Source organism: Mustela nivalis, assembly GCF_964662115.1.
Source record: "Mustela nivalis genome assembly, contig: HAP1_SCAFFOLD_1569, whole genome shotgun sequence".
NCBI lineage: Eukaryota > Metazoa > Chordata > Mammalia > Carnivora > Mustelidae > Mustela > Mustela nivalis.
In genome coordinates, this window is record NW_028135095.1 from 1,839 (window position 1) to 13,710 (window position 11,872).

The 11,872-nt window shown below is 50.5% G+C and overlaps 1 protein-coding gene across 2 annotated transcripts; it reads left to right on the forward strand.

Annotated features, from left to right (window-relative positions):
- The first annotated feature begins 767 nt into the window (after positions 1-767).
- On the forward strand, positions 768-8,093 carry LOC309857934 (NHS-like protein 2). 2 transcript variants are annotated; one of them, XM_082750646.1, is made up of 2 exons: positions 768-1,527; positions 5,054-6,007. In XM_082750646.1, exons 1-2 carry the CDS (start codon positions 1,248-1,250, stop codon positions 5,281-5,283), a joined length of 510 nt encoding a protein of 169 aa, XP_082606772.1. In that variant the 5' UTR covers positions 768-1,247; the 3' UTR covers positions 5,284-6,007. The 2 variants fall into 2 exon arrangements, 1 of the variants encoding a protein (XP_082606772.1); XR_014307987.1 differs by lacking the exon at positions 768-1,527 and adding an exon at positions 1,692-2,112 and having other exon boundaries at positions 5,054-8,093.
- Positions 8,094-11,872: the final 3,779 nt, after the last annotated feature.

An 11,872-nucleotide genomic window follows, 5' to 3' on the forward strand; every position in this document is an offset into this window, starting at 1 on the left:
CCACGCCAAAGTCAAAGTGGTTTAGAGCAGAATCAGATGGGAGCTCAGTGTGTTGAAATTAAGTGGCTGGAGTGGAAACTTCCCAAGTGCACAGGAACAGACACACACTTAGGCACTCTGCTTTCCTGAGGACATCCGTCAGTGTCTCCCTCTCTTCTAACTTCTACAACAGAGAGAAATCAGGACGGGACTATAGGGTTTCCTGCGATGTAGCATACCTACCCCAGCCTGTTCTGCAGGCATCTCAGGAGCCCAGTGGGGACAGAGACGGAGGTGGCCCTGGGTTCTATTTCTGCATAAAATATGGTGCAGCATTCCTCCCTCTGAACGGAATCTATTGTTCCAGAGAATGGATTTCTTTTCTATTCATTCATTCATTCATTCATTCATCCAATCCACAGTCTTTACAGCAGTCCAGGCACCACAAGAGTACCTAGAGGCACTGCCCTCCTGGCAGTCCAGTAAGATAATCGGTTCTTTCCTCCTCGTTTCCAAGCTCCTGGGCGCTAGAAAGCTGGACTCACAGCCTAGCCCAGCCCATACGTGGCACGGAGCCCATGTTTGGGAAAGGAAAGCTAGATGAATGAAATCAGACTATTCAGTGGGTCTCCACCGATTACTTACTGGTGTGGGTGCGGGTGCGCTTGAATTTTTATTACTTATGAAGGGAAAGTTTAAGTTGCAGAAACAAAGCAGAACACAACTTTTAACCACCAGTACCTAAGACTCGAGTTCCGCAGGAGGACGCGCGCACACAGATTGTACAGAACACACATACACACACACACACACACACACACACACACACACACCTCACGCAAACATTCCTTCTTTCACGCTCCAGCTCGCTCTTTTTACTCCTACTTCCCTTTCCCTCCTCTCTCGGATCAAGCGTTAATCTGCGAATCTCTGACCGCAAAAGAAAAAAAAAAAAAAGGTGGGTGGGGGGATCCTGAAGTAGCAGAGCAAGGGAGGAGGAGGTGGAGAAAGGCGGGGAGGAGGAGGAGGAGCCCTGCGAACCAGAGTCAGAGGGACTGGTGGCTCCGGCGAGTGTGCAGCCCTGGGGGGAGCGGCGCTCCAGGCTGGGAACCCGTCAGCCCGCCCACCAGCCCGGCGTCTTCGGCGCCCGCCCGCTCGAGGGCCTGCGCCCCGCCTCCTACACCCGGAGCAGGGGCCGCCGCTCAGGGGAGTTCGGGCCAGGGGTGCCCCTCCGGGTGAGCCGGCCGCGCCGCCGGGCAGCGCCCGGAATGCCGTTCTACAGGCGCACGGTGGTGCCCCAGCGCCTGTGTCCGCGCAACCCGCCGCAGCCGCTCGCCGAGCTCCGCGACGTGAGCCACCTGGCTGCGCTCAGCCTGCTCCGGCAGCTCGCCGACCTCTGCGGCCACTCTCTGACTCTGCTCGAGGACCTCGAGGGGCACCTGCTGGCCTTGGGGCGCCGCACCGAAAGCCTGTGCCGGCGCACCGTGCGCCTCCGCCGCCGCTTGCCCTGCCGCCTGCTCGGCCCGGAGGACGACGACGAAGAGCTAGGTAAACCGCGCCCGGGCGGCTCGCGGCCCCGCGTCTACCCCGCCTCTGGGGGCGCCAGTGGTCTCCCGGCTCGGCGCCCACCCCCTTCCCGGCCCTCCCTGCCCCTCCTCCTCCCTTCCCTCCCTTCTCTTTCGGGGGTGAGGGGAATCCCGTTTCCCTGACTCCCCATCCGCCGCTCTACCTCTGGGACTTCCTGCTGCTGGAGCCGGCCGGGCCGTCCCGAGGGACCCGGTGCCTTCTGGGGACCCGTTTTCTGGGGACCTAGGGGAAGAAGGCGGGCGTGGGGGGGGGGGGTCCCGCGGGGTTCCGGGAGCCACTGGGTCCGGGACGGCTTTGGCGCGGTCCCCAGGCCAGGGGCGTGCCCGTCTCCGCGGCGTCGGGAACCAAACGGCCGCGCTGCCAGTGTCTTCGCACCGGTCTCGGAGCTCCGCGCCTTCGGAAAGCGCGCCCCGCCCGCGGGCCACCTACGCTGCCCTGGGAGCTTAGCGGCGGTGCTGGATTTAAACCTGTGCAACTTCGCGCCACAGCCTGTTGGCGGCTCGCACTCAGAGGAGTGTCGGAGCGCCCTCTCGCCTGCTTCTCCCGGTGATTTCGGGGTCGGCGATTTCAGGGTCGTTGTTCCAGGAGTGGCGGGACGGGTGTGGAGGAAAGGAGGGACTGCCTCCGGCTTCGCTGATCCGTGTGCCTAGGGTCTCTGGCTGCACAGATTTGCTTGAGAGGACCACTTAAAGTGACTGTCATTAGTTTCATGATTTGTTTAGGAATTAGCCATGCCTGAGAAACTCAGAGGTGCCCTGGCTGAGAACGCAGCACCCTGGAGATGGTGCCAGGGCTGTGCGAGCCTTTGACCCTTACAACCTTGGATTTCGGTATTTCGAATGGGGAATCCTCGCTTGGTGGAAACGCACTGCTCTCTTAGAGTGTGGAGCTCGTGCTGAAAGAAAAGGGGACTGAATATGCTGGAAAAGCCGACCACAGCTGGGGCATGCCAGGTACCAAGGCCAACTCGCACCACCAGAAAGGGGCGAGAAGGCACAATGTGACCAGAAAGTTTCAGATGGAGGCAGAAGGTGGCTATGGGCTGACTTTTGAGTGCAAGACTCCCCTGCCTTGGGGAAGGATTGGCTGGGCCAGCCCCTCTCCGTTGCAGGCACCACCTTGTCCTGACCCTTTCTGGCAGGACAGGAGTCAGAGGCCCTGCGACCCCTCTTCAGAGAGGTGTGGGACTTCTGAGGTAGATGGTGGAGGTCACTAGTGGAGAAAAATGAACTGGGTTCTGGGTGAGCAGGAAGGTGGAAGACACAGATGACTGCCAGATGGAATGTAGACATAGGGTGAGAAACCTCTGCATGGCAGGGGACCAAGAGAGCTGGGGCCCTGGGTCTGATTAGTTCTCAGCTGACAAAGAGGGTAAGAAGGTCACTGTTGATTTCTTTTCTTTTTTTTTCTTTCTTTCTTTTCTCTACTTCCTCCCTTCCTCCCCCCTCTCTCCTTTCTCTTTTTCTCTCTCTCTCTCTCTTTTTTTTTTTGCCTGGGTCCCACTGACTACCAGGATTAGCCTAGGAGAAATTTGGTAAGTCAGCTCAGGGAGTAGTTTTCAGAAAGCCCACACAGCTTACAGAGAGCCACCTACTCAGTTCAGCAGGGTAAGATAAGGACAGAAAGGAGGCTCTGCTTTTCCAGCTTGGACCTTTCCATCCACTGAATCAGAGAGCCCTTTCCACCTGAGGGAAGGCATGGCTTCACCAAGTCACCGTTGGGACCTAGACCTCTTCAGTAATCTGCTGGTTTAGAAGGAGATGGCTTTGTGCAATGGATATCTTTTCAAGGAAGGGAGAAATTCTGAGGAGAAATGACATTGGTTTGGTTTCTTTGAAGTTTGCGGGAGCCGGGAGAGTGGCCGTCTCTTGTCTCTGATGTGTCCTCTTGCCTCTGAGAGGTCCATGTTTCTGAGGGTCTCTGCACCAGTGGAACCCAGCTCCCTTAATCTGGCAAGAACTTCTGGCTTTCCATTTTCTGGTCTAATGCCCTACCCTAGATTCCCCTCGAGGATCCCATGGCACACTTTTCTCTTTAGGTGCTTTGACTGCGTATCACTTAAATTAGGCCTTCCGGGCAATGATCTGAGCATTAAGTGCCAAATGCAAGGAGAGCTAGGGAGCAGTCAGTGCACCATCTGGGCAGCCCCTCATTACTCAGGTATAAGCTCCAAGAAGGTGTTCAGCAGGCTACATATTATATTTTGACCCCAAATAAATATCCAGCCCGCCTTTAAAATTTTTTTTTACTGTTGTCAGGTCTTGTTCTTTTTTTCTTCCTAGTGCCTTTTCTCCTAGCCCTCCTACTCCTTTACTGACCATCTTGCCGGTGATCAGCACTCCCCAGTCAACATTTTACCCTATGTATCCTCCATCTGGCTGGATTCCTGCCCCCTCCTTCTTCCTTTAGCTATTTCTTTGACCATGGGGGCAGGCAAAAACTGGGTAGGAGGAAAGAAGGTTTGGAAGCCACATAACTGGAGTGAATGACACCTGACAGGCCAGCAGCTTGTAGCCTCCCTGCAGGGGACAGCTTGGCTGCCACCTGCAGGAGCAATGGCAAGTCAGACTGGCCCAGAGCCTTCAGGCTTGCAGAGGCCAGACAGCATGCTTCTACCAGGCCCCTGGGAGGCAGCAGGGGGAGGAGAGGGAGATGGAGGAGGAGAAAGTTGATGCTGAGGGAGTCTGAGGTGCTCCTCTTTACAGCCAGGGGTCACAGCCCTGCCATCTTCAAGGTTACAAGGGTGGGACTGGGCTGGGCCGGTTGCTTGGCAACACCACCTCCTCTACCGAAGGCTGTTCTTCGGTAACTTGAATCCCTTTGAGACTGCCCTAGAAGATCCTGTAACCAGCCCGAGGTGGGGGATGGGAGGGTGGAAGGAGGAGAGGGCATGCTGAAGGATTGCACCAAGCTCCTGAGGTTATGGATCTGTGGCTTTTGCCACACCCTTGGCGTGGCCCTGCCTATAACTGGAGTCTCTCCTTGAAACTGGCTTTGAATGTGACCTGTTTTATTGCATTCGGGTCTTCATCTCAAGGATGGCATGGTCAAAGCCAGAGGGAAATAGCTCCATGCCTGCTGTCGGACGCTGAGTCAATCCAAGCTTTCCATTTCCTCCCTTAGAGATCTAGTTAATGTTTGTAGGTGCTTAAATGATCATTACAAAAGCAATCAGCCTGTTGGCTTAGGGGTATAATATCTCCGGAGCGAAAAAGGAAGTCACCAAAGCACTAGATACATGGAGATATGTTTAATAATGCTGGGGAGCTGTCGTGTTAGGCTAGCCTATGAACTTACTATGGGGAAAGATGCTCTGTTCCTTCTTGCAATTATTTTGGCTTGAATACAGCCTGTTGGGTCAATGGTGGAAACTCCCCTCTTCATCTTTATGTAAAATTCCCACCTCTTGGTTTTTCAGCTTTGTGGCAACTTTGGCTCCAAATAAGAAAGGACAGCTGGTTAATTTATGTTTAAATCATCATTCCAGGGCAGGAGGGGACGGTTGTAAATCTACATGGAGATGAGAAAAATGAGAGCTGCACCTTTAGTCTGCAACCAGATTCGATGAACCTGTCACCGCTACTGAGGCAGGGATGCGGCCTGCTTGAGTTCGATGGAGCAGGGGGAAATTCCGGGACTTGGAACAGGCACTTGCCAGAGCTCACTTTGTCTCTGTCCTATCTGTTATCCCCAGAGACCCTTGGGACAGTAGCTTGACAGGGTGGGGCAGGCAAGCAAGCAAGCCCATTTTCTTTTAAATACCATGAAATTCCTGGTCTGCCCACGTGGTTTTTCCATGTGTTGAAAATGTCTTCCCTGGAAATTTGGATACCAAAATGTCTACTAGAATTTCCTCCACCTCAGAAACAAGAAATTTAATTTTCTCCTTTTTTTTTTTTGTTGGACAAATGAGCAGCTAAGGTGATAAAAGCGTCAGGATGACAGAATAGTAGAGTAGAGGAGAAGATTCAAGTTACGGCTTTTGGGCTCAACTTTGATCTTTATGCAGTTGGCTATGTGTCAGGAGGAGAGGGGTGAATTTGCATCGTCTGCCATCCAGTTCTCTGGTTTGGGTGAAGTGAATTTATACGGTGTGGCACCAAAAACTCAGTCATTAACCATTGTCGGTGTCCCGACACTTGACCACTGAGGCCCAGAAAAAGGAAGGGACTTGTCTAAAGGTACCCAGCTGGGTCAAGCCCATTAATAGCCCTAAGTGCCGCAAAGATTATAATGTCTCCCCATATGTAATTCCAAATGAAAGCAATGCTAAACCTTCAGATAAAGTGTTATTGAGGGGAGCGCCTAGGTGGCTCAGTAGGTTGAGTGCCCGACTCTTGATCTCGGCTGAGGTCTTGATCTCAAGGTTGTTGAGTTTGAGCCCCATGCCGGGCGTGGAGCCTACTTAAAAAAAATAAATAAAATGTTATATTTGAGATTATTCAGAGTTCCACAGGTATGTTGAAATTAAAATGGCTTATAGATTTTTTTCATTCTCTCTTTCGTACTCCTGTTGTCGGGGACCTAAGCACATACTTAATCTCCCCTTTGAGGAATGTGGCACCTGCTAGGTCACACAGCAGATAAATGGCAGAAAGCCTTGATCTAGAAGCCAGGCCTCTTGACATCGAAGCCAGTGCTCTGTGCTGCTAAGTTCAAAATCAGCCATTCCCTGAGAGTCACCACGCTGGCAGTTTTTCCAACTGGAATTTGTCCAGGATAATTAATGACTCCCGCTACCTTTGCCAACTGAGGGATGTTCTAAAGAATGAGCTCCCTATGGTTTCTGTAGTTGGGACTTGGTGGGTGAGCTGAAGGTGGAGAGGAGGAAGGAAGGTCAGCCTTGCATCCTGTAGGGGATAGATGTGAGGCAACAGGCTTCCTTGTTAAAACGTAGTCTCCTTTAAGCTTTGAGTGGGAGATAACTTAGAAAGAGATCCTTCAGGTGGGAAGGGGCGGCTGGACGTGTGACCCCGGCATGGACTTCTGAAGGTCACCTTTCCCGTGGGGGGCTTTCACTCGTAATCCTTCTGTCCTCTTTATACTCGCTATTTTCCCTTATAGCTTATAATCCAATTGTGGACACTCCTTGTCACACACCCACATCATGACTATTTTCTGTTATTATAGCCAAGACTGGTTGGCATTTCCAAAGGCATTTTTATTAAAAACCAAGGAATGAGAAAGTAAAATTATTACCAAAAATGTATTTAGCATGGATTTATTATTCTTCAAAGCTTAAGAAACTTAACAGGCTTACTAGCTTTGCTGCTCTATATACCGTTTCTGGAGGCCTCAAATCAACTTATCCTCAGGTCATTACCTTCTGGCCTTGCAAAGAGGACACAACTTTGTCTGGGTTCCCTTACCTTTCCCCCACCCTTGTGCTGAGTGTTAAGACTCTGAGGCAAATGAGACCTAGTCTCGCTCTTCAAAGAGCTCCCACTGGAGGCACCTGGGTGGCTAGGTCGGTGAACCTTCCGACTCTTGATTTTGGCTCAGTTCATGATTTCAGGGTTGTGAGATCGAGGTCTGCATCAGGCTTCACGCTCAGTGTGGCATCTACCTAAGATTCTCTCTCTCCCTCTGTCCCTCCTTTCCCTCCTCTCTCTCTCTCTCTCTGTCTGTCTCAAAAAAAAAAAAAAGAAAGAAAAAAGAAAAAGAAAGAGCTCCCACTGCAGGGGTGGGTGCCATCTCATTTCCTGTCAAACCAGCACATGGTGCCAGGATATCAGGCCCTCTCCTCCTGCAGGTGGGGGAGAGCTGATAGCCAGAACCAGGACCCCAGTTCACACCCCAGAGGATTTTCCATTCAGTCTGGTTTGGGGTCCAAGAATGGAACTTGGGCTTTTAGAATCCCCTGTGGTAAAAACAAAAATAAAAACCAAGCAGTGATAGACCGCTCCTGGGAATTCAGCAGTGCTTTCACATGAATCTGTAGATTTAAAATTGATGACCTATCTTTCTGCATAGGCAGAGTAGTGCTTATTTGGTAACTGGACAACGCTTGGTGGATCTGCAGACCCCAGACTTGGGATAATGCCATGGCCTTCTAGAATCATCTCTTCCACTGGAAGCCACTAGTTTCACCTTGATGGTTCAAGCTATCAGCTCTTTCCTGTTCCACAGAATTCCATGATTTCACTCTGACCAGCTCTCACTGAAGTTTTCAAGTGAGAGTGCCCAGGATGGTCATATCCGAAAGGACAATGCAACATGAATAACGCCACAAAGAGGAGGTGTGTTAACTAAGTGTTGGCACAAGTAGGCTCGCAAGCAGGCTCTGTGTGCAAGGCAGTGGGTCTGAACATGCATCAAGACCCTAGGCATGGGGCGTCTGGGTGGCTCAGTCGTTGGGCGTCTGCCTTCGGGTCGGGTTATGGTCCTGGGGTCCTGGGATCGAGCCCCACAATGGGCTCCCTGCTCAGCGGGAAGCCTGCGTCTCCCTCTCCCACTTCCCCTGTTGTGTTCCCTCTCTCGCTGTGTCTCTCTCTGTCAAATAAATAAAATCTTTAAAAAAAAAAAAAGACCCTAGGCATCAGTCTTTTCACTTGGGAGGTTTGAGCAATTGGGCAGCTCCCTGTCCCTCCCTCTCTAAAGTGTGAGCTCCTCAATAGAAAGTGAGCCCCTCAGGGGCAGAGATCTTCATCTGCTTTTTAAAAAACTCATTTATTTATTTGAGAAAGAGAGTGCATGCACGTGGAGAGGGCAGAGGGAGAGAGAAACTTTAGCCGACTCCTTGCTGAGCTCAGAGCCCGACTCGGGACTCGATCCCATGACTCTGAGGCCAGGACCCGAACTGAAACCACCCAGGGGTCCCAAGATCTTCATCTGTTTCTACTGCTGTTTCTCCAGCCCCTAAAATAGCACTCGGCATCTAACAGACACTTAATAAATGCCTATTAAGTTCAGTTTGTCCCTTTTTTCTAGCCATCACATGCATATTTACTTAATTATTTTTTAAAATATTTATTTGCGGACGCCTGGGTGGCTCAGTGGGTTAAGCTGCTGCCTTTGGCTCAGGTCATGATCTCAGGGGCCTGGGATCGAGGCCTGCATCGGGCTCTCTGCTCAGCAGGGAGCCTGCTTCCTCCTCTCTCTCTGCCTGCCTCTCTGCCTGCTTGTGATCTATCTCTGTCAAATAAATAAATAAAATCTTAAAAAAAACATTTATTTGAGAGAGAAGGAGAGAGACACAGGGAGAGAGAGAGAATGAGAGAGAGAGAGAGAGAGAGAGAGAGCGAGACTATGGATGAGCAGGGGGAGGGCAGAGGGCGAGGGAAGCGCAGACTCCTGGTGCAGGACTCTATCCCAGGACCCTGGGTTCATGACGTGAGCTATCCAGGCACCCCGAGCCATCCCATTTTATTGAGCACCTGATTCTGGGCCTGGCCCCGTGCTGGTTTTGGGGAACATACAGCCTAAGTGGAATGTAGCCCTGCAGTCCGGCACGGAAAACATTGAATCGTTGTACTGCTCTGGAGGCAAGTCTGGGGGGTCAAGGGAATGCTAAGAAGGCACACCTGAGTCAGCCCGCAGGCTTGTAAAAGCTTCTGGGACGATGTGATGTCTGAGTTCTGAAGGGTGATCAGGAGCAGGCCAGTTGAAGGAGGAGGAGAAGGAGGAGGAGGAAATTCCTGGTGCAGGAAGTAGCCTGTGCAAGGCCCAGGAGATGTGAGAAGGCCGGTGAGGGGGAGGAACTAACTCAAATGATTCAGGAAGAGAAGGGTGCAAGGAGCGTCTTAATTCAGAATGAGGCCTCAGTGGGGAGGTGGGGTGGAGAAGGCCTCACATCCTGTTGGCTGGCCAAGGACCTGATACTAGAGAGTCTTGGGAAGGTTAAGGCAATGCTCTAAGAGTAACTGCGGATTTTCTTGATCTGCATTCAAGTTTTCACTGTCCTTGGGCAGATGAACCCTGCTTCAAAGAGCCAGATCCTGGGTACCTTCCTAAGAGCTCCCGGCCAGGAGGGGCTCCAAGCCACAGTGAGAAAGAAAGAGGGAGAAAAGGCTAGAGTTTCCGTGGCCTCTTCTTTTTTTGTGAGTTGGGACATGGGAGGTTTGACTCTGTCTTTTTTTTTTTCTTTCTAAATAGCATAGGTTCTTAAGAATGGCCTGTGATTCATCTGGGGGAAAATCAGAAGAATACTTTTTTCTTTGGGAAATGGACTCAAAGAGGATATGAGGTGAAAGAATGATTCAGCTGTTTTTATTTTAACTGAAATTTGCTTCAGAGAACAAGCGTAGTTAACTTCCTGGCAATTTACAGTCAGACTCCAAGTATCTTCAAAATAGCCAAACTCCTATTATCCTCCCTAGCTAGCAGGCCCCGAGGGATAGGAGGGAGTGAGGTCTCCTTTATCAACAGACCTTGGGCTCTGTTCTGTGGGAGGAGGCCATGTATCACGGTTGTCAGCAGTTCCCGTGCTGGTGTTCTGTACTCTTATCCCTTCTGATCCGGTAATTCCACTTCCGGGGCCTTGCGCTCTCAGATATTCTGGGAAAAATGTTTGAGGATGCTCCCTGCATCTGTTGGTTATTTGTATTAACTGAAAAAAAATGAAGGTAACTTAAACATTCATCAATAGGGGCATTGTTATCTAAATTTGGACAGGTCTGTATGATAGAATATTAGATAGCTAAGAAAAATCAGGCTTAAAACAAATGTATGGTGATAGGGCCCTGGGTGGTGCAGTTGGTTAAATGTTGGACTCTGAGTTTACGCTCTGGTAGTGATCTCATGGTCACGGGATCAAGCCCCAAGGCGGCTCCGCACTCATTGGTGAGTCTGTTTATGATTCTCTCTCTCCCTCTTGCCTCTGTCCTTTCCCCAATTTGCATGTGTGCAGGCATGCTCTCTCTCTCTAAAATAAATAAATAAATCCTTAAAAAATTTTTTTATTTATTTGACACAGAGAGAGAGAGAGAGTGCACGCACACAAGTAGGGGGAGCAGCAGACAGAGGGAGAAGCACATTCCCCGCTGAGCAGAGAACCTGATGTGAGGCTCGATCCCAGGACCCTGGGATCAGGACCTGAACTGAAGGCAGATGCTTAATCAACTGAGCCACCCAGGCACCCCTAAATAAATAAATCTTAAAAAAAAAAATCCCCACAAAACCCAAATGTATGGTGATAGTGCTAAATGGGAAGGCTTGGCATAAAGTGTCATGTATGGTATTATCCAAAATAGGCCTGTACAGTATTCTCCAAAGCAAAGCACATGTATATGGAAAAGAAACTGGAGGGGTGTATGTCCTCATACTAGCAATGCTTATCTCGGGGTGATAACGATGATAACAAAAGGAACAGTGGTTATCTTTATGAGATCATGAGAGTGGGTGTGATTCTTTTTTTCTTGGACCTTTCCACATTTTTCCAAATGTCCTATATGAACGTGTGTTAATGTTTTTAAAAAGATTATATGTATTTATTTGTCAGAGAGAGAGAGGGCACAAGCAGGAAGAGCGGCAGAGAGAGGGAGAAGGAGAAGGAGGCTCCCTGCTGAGCAGGGAACCTGATGTGGGGCTCTATCCCAGGACCCTGGATCATGACCTGAGCCGAAGGCAGACGCTTAACCAACTGAGCCATCCAGGCATCCCAAACGTGTATTACTTTTTAATAAGCAGGAAAAAACCCCCAGTGAGTGCCATGTTAAGGAAGAGAATACTGGAATTTGGAAGCAGCAGCTGTGGGTTGAAATCCCACTTGCCTTGCGCTTATTAGCTGACTCTGGTATCTCTGAGCCCCGCTCCCTCATCTGTAAGAGGGGGTTAATACTACCCAGTTCAGAGGGTTGTTGTGAGGATCCAAAATAACGTAGGTAAATTGCCTGGTGCCTACACCATGATCACACACATGATCGGTAAATACCAACTTACGGAGCTAACGTTCCATGAAGCTGTTTGAAATGCATGGATGTGGGTACTGTCAAGATGAAGTTATAATAAGAATGTTTCCTAGACAGCTCAGAATTGCAGCCATTCTTCCCTTTTCCAGACTATGTAAAGAATGCCTGTGTGCCCACGGAGGAGCAGCATCTAGCTTTTGAGGCTGTCAGCTCATCTCTCCCAACCCAAGGATTTTCCTTTCCTCTGACCCCTCCCTTCATTCTCCCCCACTGACATCTGTTCCCTGCCTTGCCAACCAAAGGGGGAAAGCATTCTTTGGAACTGAAGCCGAGGCCTCACCAAGAGTGCTGGCAGCTATGAGGTGTTTATTGTCACCGAGAATATGCGGTGCTGGCTGACCACAGGACCCACTAAGCTGGGACGCCAACGAGGAGTTCTGTTGAAGCAGCAGAGGACA

Coding starts and splice junctions, on each gene's coding strand:
- LOC309857934 (XM_082750646.1), top strand. CDS start 1,248: ATGCCGTTCTACAGGCGCACGGTGGTGCCCCAGCGCCTGTGTCCGCGC. Junction 1,528..5,053: donor GGACGACGACGAAGAGCTAG/GTAAACCGCGCC, acceptor TCATCATTCCAG/GGCAGGAGGGGACGGTTGTA.